Source organism: Sphaeramia orbicularis, chromosome 4 (assembly GCF_902148855.1).
Source record: "Sphaeramia orbicularis chromosome 4, fSphaOr1.1, whole genome shotgun sequence".
NCBI classification, from domain to species: Eukaryota; Metazoa; Chordata; class Actinopteri; order Kurtiformes; family Apogonidae; genus Sphaeramia; species Sphaeramia orbicularis.
In genome coordinates this window covers 39,689,212-39,708,910 of record NC_043960.1, presented here as the reverse complement: position 1 = coordinate 39,708,910, position 19,699 = coordinate 39,689,212, and the positions used below count along the sequence as shown (strand labels likewise).

Genomic DNA, 19,699 nt, shown 5'->3' with positions numbered 1-19,699 from the left:
AATATTGTAATAACACTGATACAAAATTATATAGAAAAAAAAACAGCCGAAGCCTCCAGACACCAAGGGAAACTAGAGGAACACTTGCTGTAAATCACCTACATTTTATGAGGCTCCAGAAGATTGTGATTCAGATCATGGTTTGGGATTCTACCTCCAAAGATTGTTTTATGATCTTCTGACTAGATCGCCCAACTATAGTTAAGGGTGAAGTGAGGCTGTGGTAGTAAAATCATCTCTGGATGCCACTAAAAATGACTCACTCAACCTTTCACACTTTGGGGCAGTTACGTTTACGTTGTATTCCCCATAAGCGTTTTAGTTTCACCAACTGGAAGACAAAAGCATTTGACCCTGATAATAAATGTTTACATTACATCACTTGAAAAACAATAAGCTGTAAACAACAGCTTGCTCTGACAGACTGCAGTTTCATAACATATTCTTTTTGCTGCCAGATGCATGTGTTTCAAGTATTCAACGTGTTTATCGCTCAAGGTTTTTTTAATAATAAGCTATATTTTTCTAACAACCCTGAGCGCTGTGTTACTGAGTTCTGCAGCATCTTGTTGTTGTGTTACACAGAGGGGTGTGTTGAACCAGGGAAGTTCTCCTTTGACCCTGTGCTTGAATTCTACTACTCAATCCAATTGACAGTCTGCTCCACAGAGGAATGACTCACTACCTCACACACACAGACACACACATACCTACACACACACACACACCTACACACACACACAAAAGGAAGAAAAGGGAAATGGGAGATGTTATGTAACATTTTAACCCAACTCCAACATCAAGGCCACGTGGATTTGTTCCGTGCCTCACTCACTATTGATTACTGAGGTAAAGCAGCTTTTCACTTTGATTCGAAGGCTTAAGGAAAACGTATTCATTCACTTTACTTCTGCTCTTACACTTTTACCTGACGATCACTTACAGAGATGAAAATATGACTGTACTTGTGGTAATTGTAGCTTCTTGTGTGTGGCAGTCTTTGAAAGAGCTGGTTCTGATTACATCACAGGAAGTGAACAAGGTTTTTATCGTTAAGGAAAACTAACGAAAAACTATAATTGAAGAAACATTTTCATTAACTGAAATAAAAACTGTAATTAAAAGAAAAAACAATAACTAACTGCAACTGTATTGTGTGCTTACAAAACTAACTAAAACGGATACAAATTATGGATAAAATTTCCTTAGTTTTCATTTTTGTCAATGTCGGATTGATATGAAATCGATTTATTTCCCCTGAGCAATTTTAGCTAGCGGCACCATACTGCACTTCAGGGTCTGTCACTTCTCGTCACTTGTGGTTTAGAGTCGGCTTCTGGTCCCCACTCTACCTGTAACATGGAGACTAAAGTTGGGAGAAAGCAGCAGAGTCCTATCTGGGATTTATTTAACCTCCTAAGACCCAGGAAATGTCAGCAAAGTACAAGTTTTTTTGTTTTTTATTAAATAAGTGCCTATATTGGAAATATCATGATGCAATAGTTTTTTCAGATGCAGTTTTTAAAATTTTTATGGAATGTCTTTTGTGGTGGACAGTGGGTCGTAGGAGGTTAAATACCACCACGAGGAAGATTAAAGCTATGAAAAAACAAAAACTAATACTAAAACTAAGCATTTAGAAAAAACAAAACTAATAAAAACTAGCAAACCTGCTCTAAAAACTAATTAAAATGAACTGAATTAGAGAAAAAAAAAAAGTCAAAACTAAATAACACTAAACTATAATGAAAAATCCAAAACTATTATAACCTTGGAAATGAAAAGTTGTTTGGATTTTATCCCGTTGGCCCTCTATTTATTAAAAAAAAAAAAAAAAAAAAGAATAAAAAGCCATTTGACCTCTTTTCCAGTTTTCCACCTCAGGGCATTGACGTTGTGTGCAGTTTAAGGGCACATTTTTATTGTTTACAGGAAGGCGTTGGTGCGTGAAAACACATAGAATGTCCCATTTTCATGGTATAAATGAAACTAAATCTCAAAGCCACATGTGCACAATGGGAATAGTAGGGAATAATAGCATATTTTGTCCGCAGTTGACATTATATCATGCAATTTCATCTCATAGGAGAATCTGAACAGTAGATCCAGCTGCTTCTATTTTCATTGGGAATCCAGGCATGAAATGCGTTATGGGCTGTTGTAATGAGTCGGTAGAAGTGGACATTCAGGCTGTGTTTGATGTACAGCAGATAAACATAGCACTGGCGAATACGTGATAGTGTGAATCACTTGGGTTCAGTTTGACCCTTGACTGAACAAACACAATGTGCTGCGGCTCCTTTACATCTTCATTTTTCAAGCCACGTAGTTACATATTTATCAATTCCAACATAAATACCGAACATCCTTCTTTCTCAGAATAGTAACTTGAGTACACAAATGCCCACTGGTTCTACTTAATAATTTACCCGCGCCTTCTTTTCTTTTCTTTTTTTTTTTTCTTTTTCTCTCAACTATTGCTCTGACAAAAAGTCACACATATGTTGAACAACAGTGTTTATCGAAATTATCTGTTTTTTGTTTGTTCTGGAAATGAGATTATATTTTTGTTTCTAAATCTACTTGTTGGGTACTCTTCATCTTATGTTTAACACACATTGATTGGCTGATTTGTTTTGTTTTGTCAATAATAATAATAGATTAGATATATTATCTTATATAGCGCTTTTCTATGAACGCATACTCAAAGTGCGTACAGTGGATCCATTATTCATTCACTCACACATTCCCCTTGATGGAAGCCTGGCTGCCAGGTCGTGAACATTCATACGCCAGTGTGAGTGACACTGGTGTGTCTTGCCTAAGGACACAACAGTACATGACTAGGACACATCAGGATTTGAACCGCCATCCCCTTTGGTTATTGGACCACACGCTCTACCTCCTGAGCCACGGCCGTTGAAGTTGTGCCTTTAGTTACAAAAGAACAGTGTAGTTTGTGTATTCAATGTCTAGATTTTTAAGTGTTCCATGAACTGTTCTAACACTTTCATCAATTTCTTACTGGTCTGGATCAAATAAGATAAAGCCCCATGTCTGACTATTAAATGATCTGAGAATATTGAAATATGCTGATGACAATAGGACGCAGGATAAGGAAATGAATCATCTTTAGGTGGATAGACAAATATTTTTAAATATGTTTGTAGTTATTTAGACCATTTGAATTTATTAAAGATTATAATGTAAATTGTGTCTCTTATCACATGTTTATAAGCTGAGGACTGCTTCTGAGGTGTCCTATTACAAAATGTATCTTGTAAATGAATTGTTGATCTTAATTGTTTGGAATAATTTTGAAATTGATTGATTGATTGATTGATAACAGCTGTGCCACTATGCTAACTTTGGCTCACATTAGCCTAACTTTACAGCCCAGCTAATATGTAACCTTGTGTGTTGCATTAGATATTAAAATGTGACATAAGTTTATGTTACTGTGTCCGTTCTTGTTCACAGTGGTGTAGTTAAACAGGTTGATGTCATTATTTCCATAACCCACCCACTCAGTCCTTGCCTAAGCCACACCTACATTTATAAACATATAACACAACATAGCAATAATATAAAGATCAGAGATGTACAGCAGCGGACATAGTCAACATCTGTTTTTTTAAGACTTGGTCAAGTTTTTGGGTGAAGGTTAGAGGGGATGTTGTTTTTTCCTCATACCTAATGTACTGTCTTTGGTACAGTATCTGCCCAAATGATGCAGCTGTTAAGTAAAGTCTGAAAAAGTGTTTGACCCTTTATAGGGCACTGATAGAAATACCTTAGTGTGTTATTAGAGGACATAACAAGACTTTTCTTACTTTTGTGAAATTTTTCAACATTTTTTATTGTCATGTAAAAAATTGAGGTCAATGAAGTTACCATATTTGGTTCCTTACCCATAAATAAATAAATAAATTCTAAGAAGTATATATAAAAAATACAATGTAAGAAGAAAAACACATATAAGGTGAAAGGAACATATATTTTAGAACATTAGAACATCACTTTTAGAACATTAGAACAACATAAGTGCTGATCCAGACACCTGTCAACAAACACATTATCCCTTTGAACATCAGTTTACATCAGTACTATTACTTCATTGTCTTGTAATGCATGCTGAATTTACCAAAAATAGTCGCTTGCCTGATAAAGGGTTAAAGTGATGAAGATCGTATAAAATGCAAATGAAGATCCTTCATTCCCAGTACTATCAGATTGTACAACACCTTAGTCTGATGACAGACTGATTATTACTTCCATTTTATTACATTTACATTTTACCTTTATGCACTTGGCAGGTGCTTTTTTCCAAAGCGACTTACAGGGGAAAAATCAAAAATAAAAGAAAAATACAAGAATAGATGAAAAACATAAAAAGGCTGTACAACTAAAACAGTGCTGTACAGAAGAATTAAAAGCAAAATGATAGACTAAAATACAAAAATAGATTAAAAAGACATAAAAACAGCTGTACAATTAAAAACAGTGAAATAAAAATACCAAGTAAAACAACAGAATAAACATAATAATACATTTAACCCTTTCATGCACACTGGTCACTACAGTGGACAGTTATTCTACAGCTGTTCTCTTGTATATTCATGGGTTTTGTTGTTTTAGTTCCATATCAGCCAACACAATGGACACTTGTGCACCATCCCATTCACTGTAATTCATACCATTACTGTAACTTTGCTGTTTTTGATAAACCTGATCTGCAGTAACATATTTCAGTGTAAATCAATTGTTATTTGTTAGAAAAAATTTTTTTTTTTGCATATTATCTCCATGAAAAGAGTAATAACTAGGATTAGAATATGTTAAAATGTGAGAAAACATCATATTTTATCGTTTTATTATCAATTTCTGATATTGGGTTTTAAACACATTTCTTTACTTCAAAAATTAGATGCATGGACATTTTTGTAACTCTGTGAAAAAAAAAAAAAAAAACGATCACGTTATTTTTTTCATGCCTATGGAGTAATAAAAACACTCAAGAAAAAAATCTTAACTAAGGCTCTCATAATTAATGCATGAAAGGGTTAAATGGAATATTTGAAAGTGCTAGGACAGGAGGTGCTCTCTGAAGAGCTGGATCTTCTTTATTATTTGATTATTTAATTGTTATTTGGCTTATTTTTCCCCTTGTGGGTTAATCAAGTTGAGCTGTATCTATGTCTGTTAGTCTTATAAAATAATGAAGTCATATACTTGCACTTTACGTACTCTAGGTTTGTAATTTATCAAATTATTATAATTATTTTCTTGTTATATATCATTGCTGTCGGGCGGAAACCTCTTACATCCACAATGGTTATTTTTCAGGAAACTGGAAAAAAGATGTATATCCAGAATAAATGAAGTTAAGAGATGTAGTCGCAAGCCGTCGTCAACACTTTTCATTGGTTAAATATTTCTAAAACCAGGCCAGTGTGATGACTGACCAATAAAATTGTTTTACGACCAAAAAAAGACCAAAAATGGACTTAAGAGGTTTGTGCCACAACATCAACAATATGTTTTACATGTGTTATATGTGGGTACATGTTAACAATGACAGTGGCTTCATTTTTTGACTTCAAAACCTAATGAAAATGTTCTTCCCTAATATATGTCTTTCTTTTACCGTCTTCATAACATACTGTAACTATTCAGCGTGGAGGATATGATCTCAAGGGGTGAAGGTTGTTTTGACTATGGTTTTTACAGAATGTTCTTGGCAGTTGCTCCATATTTTTCCCTCATAAAAAAAAAGTAACACTGACATAATTTTTCCTCAAAATAAATAAAGAAAAACATTTAGCACATCAAGACCAGCAGTGAGATTGACAGACCGTGGTTAAGACGTGTAATAGCAACATCTTTCTTCTCTAAACATAGTCGAGCATGATAAATCCTCATGGGCTTTACAGAGCTGTCATGTTTCCTTAACAGCTTCATCACACTTTTCTCCCATAGCTACGAAGTATAAATGGGTCAGAGCGTCTTAATGTGTTTGTCCTAATAACTGTAAACATGAACGGTACAGCTGATAAAGAGCCAGTGAAAAGAAGCAGAAGAAGTCATTTCAAGTTAAAATGAGAAATACACCGCAGATCTGCACTATCTTATGTATTTCAAGGTGGCTGTGACGCTGCATGTTTGTTTAATGTTTATCTCTGTTTGTCAGAAGAAACCATAAAACTGCAAAAGCTGCTGCAGGTGATAAATATAGGACGTAAAGTATGACAAGCTTTTCAATCCTGTCACACTTAGTAAATGAGAGTTGAGTCCTGTTTCCTCCTGTCTGTCCCTCTGTCCATCATCCCTCTCTCTCTCTCTCTCTCTCTCTCTCTCTCTCTCTCTTCTAGTACAAACAAGTGGAGCAGTACATGTCGTTCCACAAACTACCGGCTGACTTCCGACAGAAAATCCATGACTACTATGAACACAGATACCAGGGCAAGATGTTTGATGAGGAAAGCATCCTGGAGGAGCTTAATGAGCCTCTGCGTGAGGTACGAACACAGCCAAGCGTACACTATAATGTGCTCATTCACCCAAAAACAAACACACTTTTCAGCTCCTCTCCAACTAAGTGGGCCGGAGTACATTCATTATTACGCTCAGTTGTGGTCTCTTCCTGTTAAAGATGCAAACTAGTTGTTAAGACGTGTCATTTCTAGTCTGTGCCTCTGAACTGAGTTGGTTTTAAACTGCTTTTCCCTGTATCTTCTGTATTTGCTTGGTGGTTGTATTTAATAATCTCCTAGAATTAACCCATACAGACTCAAACAACCACTGTAGACCAAAAATATCTACTGATGTAAATGTTTAACCCATAAAGACCCAAACATCTACTGATCTAAACTGTTGATCCACTAATCCTATCAATACATGTAAATAATTGGCATAAAATGTAGTTTGTCATCTTTTCATGGTCATCAGATATGACCCATTTGGACCAAGGTTATTATCGTTAACGAAAACTAACGAAATGACGAAAACTAGAATTGAAAAAACATTTTCGTTAACTGAAATAAATAAAAACTATAATTAAAAGAAAAAAACTATAACTAACTGAAACTGTATTGTGTTCTTACAAAACTCATTAAAATATATAAAAAATTATGGATAAAATTCCCTTAGTTTTTGTCTTTGTCGATGTCAGATTGATATGAAATCGATTTATTTAGCAATTAGCAATTTTAGCTGATGGCACCATACGACACTTCAAGGTCCGTCACATCTCGTCACTTGTTTAGAGTCGTCTTCTCTTCCCCACTCTATCTGGAAACATGGAGACTAAAACTGGGAGAATGCAGCAGAGTCCTGTTTGGGATTTATGTGAATACAATGGTGAAGATGTGAATAAAAAAAAAAAGAAAATCTAAAGAAAACTAAACTAAAACTAAGCATTTGCAAGAAAACCAAAACTAATAAAAACTAGCAAGCCTGCCCTAAAAACTAATTAAAACTAACTGAATTAGAGAAAAAAAAGTCCAAACTAAATAAAACTAAACTATAATAAAAAATCCCAAACTATTATAACCTTGATTTGGACGTTCAGAGGCTCCGTAGTGAACGTGAAAACACCGTCATCTTCTACAACATTGATTCACCAGTAAAACCCATGGAGTTGGATCAATGACAGTTTATGGACACACTTGTTTTATAATCAGTTAATAATATATCTTTCCTGAAAAAGTCACTTTTTCCTTCAGTTTTTTCTGTTTTATATAATAACCTTTAAATTTACTTAGAGCTTTTATGAACATGTACATGATAAGTCAATTAAACATAGGAAAAGAGATGATTTTCACTGTAAAAAATGCTAAATTCAGAGGATAATATTATAATAAATGGTGATAAATCACTTAGGAAAGGTTAAACAGGGAGAAAAATTCATTTGGGATCTGCCACAAAAGTCATACTGGGTCCTTATGGGTTAATACCTGTTGATCCACTAATCCTATTGATACATATTGGTGTAAAATACAGTTTGTCATCTTTTCATGGTCATCAGATATGACCCATTTGGAAGCTCAAAGGCTTGGAAGAGAACATGGAAACACTCATCTTCTACAACATTGATTCACCAGTAAAACCCATGGAGTTGAATCAATGACAGTGGATGGACACACTTGTTTTATGTTCAGTTAGTGATAGATTTGCTGAAAAAGTCACTTTTTTTCAGTTTTCTCTGTTTTGATTTAATAACCTTTGAATTTAGCTTTTCTGAACATCTACATGGTCTGTGAATTAATATAAGAAAATACATGATTCACAGTGAAAAAATGCAAAATGAAGAGGATGATATTGTAATAAATCACTTAAGAAAGGTTAAATAGAGAGAAAAATGAATTTGGGAACTGCCACAAAAGTAGCAGTGGATCTTTATTCATGTTTTTTTTACATTTCCACTGAAAAATAGTCACCTTTTTTAGGTGATTTCTTTGCAGGGACTTAATGTTCCCACACCATTCAAATATTTTTCCCCCTGCCAGAGGACACTAGTTACTAAAGTTAAAAGAAAACAAGACCCTTTTTCTTCAAGGACTGCTCACAATACGCTTCATGGTGGAGCAAAAAAGAGAAAAATGATAAAATAGAAAACTCAAATGTACTCTGCCAGGAAGGATTATTAAAGAAAAAAAAAAAGAATCAGTTAACACTACTTGTGATGATTAACAAATGCAGCAGGGGTGAAAAAAGCAACATATATCGGTGTATGTTCAACAATATTGTACTGAATATGTGTCATGTCTCAGAGTTTTCTGTCACCCTTTAGGAAATCGTCAACTTTAACTGTCGTAAGCTGGTGGCCTCCATGCCTCTGTTCGCCAATGCTGACCCCAACTTTGTGACAGCCATGTTGACCAAACTGAGATTCGAAGTCTTCCAGCCCGCAGACTACATCATCAGAGAGGGAACCATTGGAAAGAAGATGTACTTCATCCAGCACGGGGTGGTCACCGTCCTGACCAAAGGAAGCATGGGTATGAAGCTGATGGATGGCTCCTACTTTGGAGGTAGGTCACTATCTTCACTCTATTCTATTCTATTCTATTCTATCCTATTCTATTCTATTCTATTCTATTCTGTCCTGTCCTGTCCTGTCCTGTCCTATTCTATTCTATTCTATTCTATTCTATTCTATTCTATTCTATTCTATTCTATTCTATTCTATTCTATCCTATCCTATTCTATTCTATCCTATTCTATCCTATCCTATCCTGTCCTGTCCTGTCCTGTCCTGTCCTGTTCTATTCTATTCTATTCTATTCTATTCTATTCTATTCTATTCTATTCTATTCTATTCTATTCTATTCTATTCTATCCTATCCTATCCTGTTCTATTCTATTCTATTCTATTCTATTCTATTCTATCCTGTTCTATTCTATTTTATCCTATCCTATCCTGTTCTATTCTATTCTATTCTATTCTATTCTATTCTATTCTATTCTATTCTATTCTATTCTATTCTATTTTATCCTATCCTATCCTGTTCTATTCTATTCTATTCTATTCTATTCTATTCTATTCTATTCTATTCTATTCTATTCTATTCTATTCTATTCTATTCTATTCTATCCTGTCCTATCCTGTCCTATCCTATCCTATCCTGTTCTATTCTATTCTATTCTATTCTATTCTATTCTATTCTATTCTATTCTATTCTATTCTGTCATGTCACTGACATTCTTTACATGTTAATGTGTAGAATCCACCTCTATAATATCACAGCGTTTGCTTTTCAAATCATTGGATCAAGAAACTAAAGAATAAAACCCTGACATTTTGACACTTGGACTTCTTGGCCGGTCTTGCCTTACAGCTACTTCTGTTCCATTTTCATGGGCTGTTGTTCGTCTGTGGCAGTTCAGACACACACCGTCGCTCTGCCACCATCACTACCCATAAGCCCACGTAGATGTGCACAAACACACTCAGAGGCGGGCGGGGGCTCATGGGTCGACTGTTGGGGCTGCATTTTAAAGACCCTGCAGCCTCGGCAGCAGACCAGCGGTGGTGATGTGCTACAGCCCTGGGGTGCTGTTTGAGTGGCATAGATACGGGGAGCACACAGCTCACGGCCACACATCCAATTAATAAGAGCTAATTAGCGCAGCAGAATGGTGATGACAGGGTCATTTGTAATGTTAAGCATACATTGTTCATCACCGGCGCTGCCTCTAGGAGGGAAATTAGAGACCTGTGTTCATCTGAAAAACTAACAATGGGTTTGGACTGGTGTTCAGTTCACCATGGTTTAACCACCACTGGGGCATTTATAAGTGGTAACATCTCTGAACAAACCTATACCCAGATTCATTTCCTATTTAGAGGATTTTGTTATTGGTGTTAGTGTGAGTTATGAGGTGACAGGTTTGACACGTCAGACAGTAGAGGTTTCATCATCTGTGTTTCAAACCTCTCCTGTTTTTTCTCATTTCACAACAGTACAATTGAGATGTTGTTTTTATGTACTGTATTGTTATACAGGGTGGGGAAGCAAAATTTACAATATTTTGAGGCAGGGATTGAAAGACAGTGTATGACCAATTAGTTTATTGAAAGTCATGAGAATTTATTTGCCACAAGAAAATTGACATAATAGAAAATATTTTTATTCTATGTGTCCTCCTTCTTTCTCAATAACTGCCTTCACACGCTTCCTGAAACTTACTCAAGTGTTCCTCAAATATTCGGGTGACAACTTCTCCCATTCTTCTTTAATAGTATCTTTAAGAAAGTCGACATTGCTGTGTGATGTTCTATTGGTAGCATGTTCTAAAACGCCCCAAATAGCAGAATCCAGAGGGTTTAGATCTGGGCTAGAAGGCGGCCATAAACATGATTCCCAAAAATTGCTAAAGTTGGATTTGTTGCTGTTGTCAACAAGTGTTTTGGTGTTCTTGTGTAAGATTTTAACTTCAAATCATATTTTACTGCATTTCTAACGGTCTTGTTGTCCACTTCAAGTTCAATTGCCATTTTTCTCATGGATTTGGTTGGATCCTTTAGGATTTTGGATTTGAGAGCTTTAATAAAAGCTTTGGTACGTGTTTTGTTGCTTCCTCCACTTCCAGACTTTCTCGTAATAGTTTTGCTCATAGTCATTCTCTTCTTTCCATTATAAACAGTCTTTATGGACACTCCAACTATTTTCGAAATCTCCTTTGGTGTGACGAGTGCATTCAGCAAATCACACACTCTTTGACGTTTGCTTTCCTGATTACTCATATGGGCAAAAGTTTCTGAAAAGATATGGATAATAGTGTTAGGTATGATTATGACATCAATATATGTTTGGTTTCAAAACAATTGACGTAGTGCCTGCTGAGAAAAAACAACTAAATGTTCATTGTAAATTTTACTTCCCCACCCTGTATTTGCAAGAAAAAGTATAGAAAGGTAACATTACTATTATATTAATATTGTACATTTGAGACAGAGCTTTGTAAGACTTTCCGCTGTAAACAAAACTGTGTCTGCAGCTGTGCTTTGACTGTATCTGCAAACAATACATCCTTTTTCATCCACAGCCGTCCCAATATCTAGCATTTGCTCAGAGAATATTTGTTTAATCCTTAATGTTGCTTGTTTAAAATAATAGCAACTGAGTTTAGTACAGCTGCATATTCATTTAGTGACTTAATCTTAACTGTGACTGTGATTGTACAATAATATCCATCTTGAAAAAGAAGCTTATTTGTAGTTTGACCTATAGATTGTAGAATATGAGTACACCTCACAATGATACTTGGACACATCATCAGTGATAAACCCGTTGTAAACATGTAGATAGAATAAAACAAGAAGCTTTACAGGAGGTTGTTCTTCTCTGTGGAGAGATCAGACAGTAAATCTGTAAAAGAAACATCTCGACTCTTTCCTCTTGCCGTGTATTCTGCAAAATGGGACCAGGAAACACTGCAGTCCATACAAGAGGAAAGGTTAAGGCAGTAATGATACCACGTAATGCGACCATTGCACAAGTCAATCCTCAACATTCACTTACTCATCAGACATTTCTCCTATTTTTCAACAAATGTAAGAATATCACTTGTCTTATCTACAAGGTGCAAATAGTAACCCGTCACAGCTTTGAACAGTTTTTTAATGCAGCCCCAGTGGTTTCATTTGTATTATTATCCTCTCCAACTGCACAGTAATGATGGAAATGGAAATATGGAAATGATTGTGTTATGCATAACCAAAAAAATCTCAAGTGACAATTTATGAAGGGGGCATATCTGGGGCACTCTTTGAATCTTGTGCAGAGTTGGTCCTGAACAAAAACACATAAATGTTGGTCTCAAATTCAGAAATACACTGAAATAACACGCAAAAAACAACATCACATCAAGACGGTTTTATTTACATGGCCCTCAATTCACAGACGCACCTCCGGGGGGGGTATATATGAAACATCTGCCTGTAAGAGCATTGTTGTACTATTAAACATTAATCTATAGAAGAAATATAAATCCTTTATCAGATCAGCAGAAAACATTCACCCAAGATCTCCATTAAATAATATAAAAGGCTACCATATCCTGAGTCATATAAATAAGTGTGTATGTGTATGAATTTACTGTGAATAAATTGTCGTTATCCACGATGAGAATATGTGCCACTCTTTCTAGTGTCAAAAGCTTTTTAAGAGAATGTAAGTGTTTCTTTTATGACTTTATGCAGCATCCATTCAGCGGTGGAGGTGACACCGTTGGAAACATACAGACTTTTGCACCTATGCATGTTTTTATTTAAGTCTCCTCATATTTTGTTACTTATATAGAAGTCAGAAGAGGTCGACCTTTCAGGCAGGAGGGGGGCATGTAGTTGTCAAGACAACAGTGAGCCCCCGCCCTTAGAAGAAGAAAGACAGAGAGGAGGAAGTAGTCGGAGTTAGGAAGGGGGGAACAACTGAATGTAATGAAGCTTAGCGGCACATTTCCAAATATAGAGTGAGCTTCCTTCAGCCAGCTGTCAGTGCTGTGCCAATGCTGCAGGAAGCTCTGGTACTGTCAGTGGGTCACAGGTACCACAAACATCCCTTCAATGCATTAACCAGGTTCTTTGTGATCACACATTTTCTCACACATCACAGAGTTTGCAAAGTAAGTGGAATTAAAATGGTAAAATGTTCGTAGTGTTACTGGTGCATTTCCCAAGGTTATGAAACGTAAGACACACTAAAGCTAAGACGACACATGTCAGAATGATTCTATATTTGTAAGATCTGGAGTTTTTTCTGTTGATGTCTAACCAACTAGACCACAGGTGCCAAACATATGGCCCGTGGACCAAAACCGAACCACCAAAGGGTCCAGTCCAGCCTATGGGATGAATTTGAAATGCAAAATTTACACTGAAGATTTTAACAGTCAAGGATGTCAAAATAATTTTAGTTCAGGGGTCACATACCACCCAATGTGATCTCAAGTTAATCCATAAAGACCCAAACATCCATCAGTGACCAGAACCATCTTCTGATCTAAACTGTTTAATACCTGTTGATCCACTAATCCTATCAATACATATAAATATTTGGTGAAAAATACAGTTTGTCATCTTTTCATGGTCATCAGATATGACCCATTTGGACGTTCAGAGGCTCCGTAGTGAACGTGGAAACACTGTCATCTTCTACAACATTGATTCATCAGTAAAACCCATGGAGTTGGATCAATGACAGTGGATAGACACACTTGGTTTATGTTCAGTTAATGGTATATTTGACTGAAAAAGTCCCTCTTTCCTCAGTTTGCTCTGCTTGTGATATAATAACCCTCAACTTTAATTTAAGCTTTTATGAACATCTTCATGATCATTAAATTAAATACAGGAAAATACCTGATTTATACTGATAAAATACAAAATACAAAAGAAAATATAAGAAATAAATAATGATAAATCATTTAAGAAAGGTTAGATATGGAGAAAATTTCAATTAGGAACTGACATAAAAGTAGTGCTGGGTCTTCATGGGATAAGTCCTATATCATAAAAGGGAAGTGGACTCTGTGTGTCTTGGGCATCACACAAAATCCGGAAAGAGCTGACTGCTGCAGTTTGGCATACTTTTGTATTTTTGGTCAAGGAAGAGACTAGCAAAAACAGCAAGTTGATAGGACCAATATTTTGGGAGATATTAGTAATTTTGGAATACAGTAGCCTACCAATGACCAATCACGTTGCTATGCCCAGAATCATAGAATCATCATTGACGTGGGTTACTTAGCAACAGATAAACAATAAGGACACATTCCCATGGTGTCAAATTTCATGTGCAGAAACAGACATGCCAGCTGAGAGGTTATCGAACTGAAAATGCCGCTGGAATTTGCCAAGAAAGTAAAGGAATGAACTGGATCAGAGGATCTAGAGCCTGTGGTTCCACATGGGTCAGTGCACTAGTAATAACGTAATAACCTATTAGTAATGACAACTCCATATTGTTCTGTTTGTTTCAGTGTAAAAAAAACTAAAATTACATGAAAATGTTTACAATCACAAATTATCCTTTCACAAAAAAATCTCACTAACCTAAACAAATATGAACAACCTGAAATGTCTGTAACAGAACAGTGTAATTTGACCAATATTCTGCCTGTTATTACATGTTTGGTGTCTTTGTAGATCCACTGTGATCTGTAAGTTCTAATGCATATGTGTAAATGATAAACTGAGGCATAATATTGTTAAAATTGCACTTATTTTTCTTAAGACATTTCAGCTTATTCACATTATTCACATTTTGAAGGAAACTTTGTAGCTGTAAACATTGTCATAATGTAATTGTACTTTTTTCACTGTTTTTCCACTTGAGCCCCTGAACTAACATGACTTTGACACCCTTGAACTTGTCTCTGTCAGCCGGCCAATTTCAGATCTGACTGGCTCTTATCTGGTCTCTCTTTGTCACATTCCAGAGATCTGTCTGCTGACCCGCGGCAGACGGACGGCCAGCGTGCGAGCGGATACCTACTGTCGTCTGTACTCGCTCTCTGTGGACAACTTCAACGAGGTTTTGGAGGAGTATCCCATGATGAGGAGGGCCTTCGAGACAGTCGCCATTGACAGACTGGATAGGATCGGTAAGACACTGGCTGTGATCAAAATGGTGTACTATCTACTACTGGTAAACTGGTTCTGAACAGAAGAAGTAAAGGTAATTAAACTAAACATCAATAGACTGATATACCTTTTTCTAAATCAGTGGTCCCCAACCTTTTTTGGCTCATGACCCCATTTTAACATCACAAATTTCTGGCAACCCCAGACATTCAAAACGGAGACTTTTTTTTTGCTAAAATTAATTTGTTTTTGATTATGTAATAGTTTGCTATACTATGTTGCAAATAAACATTAATGTTAGAGGACATTTAGTCTATATAATGTATATTATTATGGACGGAGGCAGAAAAGCCAGGTGTAGATTACTGCACAAAGTGAGAATTTTATTTTCCTTGGTCAGGATATGTACAGTCAGTCCAGCTTAGATTTACAAGGCTGATAATTAATACTGAACAAACAAGAACTCAAACTATGAATTATGAAAGAGCTGCAGCATCTGAAACTGACCACAATGAACATTTGAAAGATAAACAGTACCACAGTGCTTCAGTTTCAGCTTCACAGATTGTCATGTCTGTTATGGATTGGGATAGTCTCTCTCAACTCACCATATATTTTTTATTAGTAAGTTTTATTTTTTTTTTTTTTTTTAATCAATTACTTGAAATTCCAGGCGACCCCACATGAGGTCCTGACCCCAAGGTTGAAAAACACTAGGCCTGTAACGGTACACAAAATTTTTGGTTCGGTACGTTTCCGGTTTTGAAAGCCACGGTTCGTTTTTTTTTCCGTTCGGTACGGGAAGAAAGAAAACCCCTCAAAATGTCTTTAATACATTTATGAATTTTCTTTTACATTTTTCCCCCAATTTTTGGACACAATAGAATATAGAAAAACAGGAATATAATTCTGCTGCTATAAATCAAATAGGAAATAAAATAAATTATTAATATTACTAAATGTATTCTAAACATTAGTATTGCACTTTTCTCTGACAGGTAGTTTTGAACAAACAACAAAAATCAGATCACAGTTCTGTCAGTTCACATTCTGCATAAAAATATCAAAAAAATTCCACATGAAGTGCAACATTAACAAGAGGACAAACTGGTATTGTCTTTAAACAAACTGAAGAGCAACAATGACAACAAAAAATTAACCAAATTATTTATTTCAGGACAGAGAGCAAATTGTTTAGGCCACTTTGTGTATGTGCGCACGCATGCAGGGTGCGATTTGTCTTTTTCTTTTTTTTTTGGTCGGAGCCAGGGTGGGGGGGGTCCATAACTAACATAACCAACGCTGGCGTTAAACAGAAGTCATTCCTCTATTATACAGCGTACGGGAGAGAGAGAGACAGACAGACAGACAGACAGACAGACAGACAGAGTTAGTGTAAGTGTTTTAGAACTACCGTAGTTCCTAGGGGCCAAACAACGTTCATCTTATCACTGTCTCTTTCCCCGTTGTTGTCTTTCACTGGGACCTGAACTGATCCCAAACTGGACTGTACTGATGGCGGAGGGTCTTCAGTCTCTTCCTTCCAGGTTCATATCATATTTGTTGTTTTTTTTTTACCTTATATCAGTTGCTATTTCGTATTTCGGGTCAATGTGCGCGTCCTTCAATATGTCCGTGTGGAACTTGCGAGGATTTAAAGTTCCGCATCAAACAACGTCTTTCGTTTCTTTTTCTTTTTCTCAACATACTGTGTTGTTTCGGTACAGCTGTGTACCGAACCGAACAGGTGTGTACCGAAACGGTTTGGTTCGGTACGTTTACTGTTGCAGGCCTAAAAAACACTGCTCTAAATATTAGCATTTTTACTTAATTATTACCCATATTATCAGGCTATTGCTACACTAATACTATAGCACTGAGCGGTAATGTAAATCCCACAGGCTTATTTTAATGTTTTAGTCTTTTAGTTCTTAGAATCCATGTGTCCTGTAAGCGTTTTAACTGTGTCTGTTGAACCAAAAGCAATAAAAGAAAGAGGATAAGTAAAAGATAGAACCGAATCCATCACGCTTCGTAAGGATTTAGTCTCAGACAATTAGCATTTCCTCTGTCTGATGAAAGCCACAGGTATAGTGTCTTGATAAGCAAATGAGTCATTCATAAAATGAAATGAGGTGTGAGGAGAATGTATTCATTCATTAATGCGATCTCTGTCAAAACACCATGCTCTTCTGACAGCTGTGATGTATCCTAACAGGAGCTGTATGGGAAGCAAGTGGAGGGTGCAAATTTATTCAAGGCTGTGAATCATTTATAGGGTATTTCCTGAGCACATTCATGTAACTGCAGATGAATACCTCTGGATATCTTTCTTTTTGGAGAACACTTATCTATGGATTCTATGACATTTTATCACTGGTATCTTTACCTAAACTGCTGAGCACTGTCTCTTGTTTTTTTTTTTTTTTCACTTCTTTTCTTTCTCTGGTTTCATTTGTTTTGATATGTTAAAACGATTGCTCAGCAGCGTCTCCATGTGAACATCCTTCCGGCATCCGGCATCCTTCAGTTCACAAACACACACAAACATGCACAGACGCTGCTTTATTGTAGAAAAACACTGGAAGCCCCTTTGCCAGCGAGTACACTCAAACATGTAATTTTTTTTTCACAATACAAATAACTTTCCCCTCCCACAATGCCCCCAAAGTGCTGCTGACGTCACATGCCTTTGTCACATGACCATGCTTCACATGTTTAAAAAAGAGCCCTGGATCCACCACCTGCCAGCTGTTGCCATAGCAGCCGGATTGCAGACATGAGCAGCCTTCAGTCAGTCAGCTCACATAGTTACAGAGAGACTGACATGTCTGCTCTGAGAACTAACCACCAACCACATACTCTCACCGGACTCCATTTAGCACTGGATGAATATTAATTACTGATTTTGTGTGAGTTTGTTTGTTTCACTTTGTTCTTGTTGGATCAAACACTGACAAGGCCACACTAAGAAAATGAAATCTAAGCACAAATGCAGGATTAATGACACTCGGTTCCTTTTAAGTGTAAAAAGTGAGTGTTGGATGCATCTTCATAAGGTCTTCTGCTGATTGGGTGTGACCAGGGTGACTTATTTAGAACACATTCAGCATGATAAACTGTAATTACTCACCACTTCATACTGTATGTGGTTATGAATCAGATACAGATTCAACTTTTTTATCTAAAAATTCATGGTCGGACAGACTTTTATATCACTTTAGATCACTGTTTCTCAAACTGTGAGTTTTTTGTTTTGTTTTTTTTTCCTTCAGGATAGGACATGTAGCAGGTGGAACTAATGTTTTAGCACTGGAGCACCCTGGACTCATTTTAGGGACGTACAACAAACCAATCTACTGCCATGGTGACCTGTCACTGGACTAGACAAAGAGTTTAGGTTTGTAGAATGGACAAGGATTGGACTGGAAAAGAAAAATGCACAAGGTTTCTGTTTTTGCACAGTTTATACAGTTTGCACTTTAATGTTCTGAGATGTGCAATGGAAACAGGCTCATTGCAGCCACTGAGATTGTTAAAATGTTCATCTTTGCTACCAAAATTTGTTTGTTTTTCTAAAAAAAAAAAAAAAAAAAAGTAGCTTTATTGTCATAGTTGGAAGATAATTACGCATTTCCTATTTTTATTTGGAAACATATTGTCTCAGGGGGCAGTCTGGTTGAGTTTATTTGTATTGTCCAAGCAAAAATTGAAGTTATTTTTAATCTGAACAAAAATTATTCAAGTAAAACCAAAAGTATTGTTTCAATATTAATGTTTTTTTCAATAAAAGTTACAATTGCGCCACTGTTACAATGTTGAGGGGGCCTGGAGATTTTTCGGGGCCCGACAGAAAAAGATTGAGAACCACTGCTGTAGATCAACAGTCATCAATTCAATTCAATTTTATTTGTAGAGCCCTATATCACAACAAGGTTGCCTAACAGGGCTTTACAGAATTAGTTGGATATGAAAACAAACAACAGTCAAATAAAACACACAACAACATCACAACTAATTCATTGCTGGTGGGTGTCAATACATGAAAACTGTGTTCATGCCCTGTTCATACTGGTATCTGATATTGGCCCCATTTCATTAGCCTCAGAGCATAACTGCCTAAGTCATACACTATATGGACATAAATATGTGGACACGTTGAATTCAGGTGTTTCTATTCTAACAGGGGTCTGGGATACAAAACAATAATGACAAATGTCATAATATAGTTTTATATTGGGATAAATATCATTGCATTGGTTAGTTTGGTTTATATTGTTATCTTTGCTTCCAAAATGCCAGAGAGATGGTTTTTACTTAATTTCTCGCAACACTGATTTTTTTTTTTTTACATTTTTTTATTCATGACTAATATTTTACATGTTCTATCTCAAAATTTCTAAAATATTTGTCATGCTCTAACTGTAAATAATAATTTTCTACTACAACTAACCATCTACTTTCTTTGCATCTCACTTAGGAAGAAAAATCTCTGATTAAATTTGAAAGAAATATTGATGTTTATAAACTATATGGACAACACTATTGGGGCACAACATGGCTATAGCTATAAGGTGTCCTGTTCATGCTGATCTGAGATTTAAAAAAACA

General features: G+C 36.0%; 1 protein-coding gene across 1 annotated transcript in view; it reads left to right on the top strand.

The window, feature by feature from the left end:
* hcn2b (hyperpolarization activated cyclic nucleotide-gated potassium channel 2b) overlaps positions 1 to 19,699 on the top strand; it is an 86,171-nt gene that overhangs the window by 53,002 nt on the left and 13,470 nt on the right. Inside the window, exons 5-7 of the mRNA XM_030132705.1 lie at positions 6,372 to 6,518; positions 8,792 to 9,032; positions 14,944 to 15,108. Coding sequence (XP_029988565.1) covers positions 6,372 to 6,518; positions 8,792 to 9,032; positions 14,944 to 15,108 — 553 coding nt within the window. The remainder of the gene's footprint in view (positions 1 to 6,371; positions 6,519 to 8,791; positions 9,033 to 14,943; positions 15,109 to 19,699) is intronic.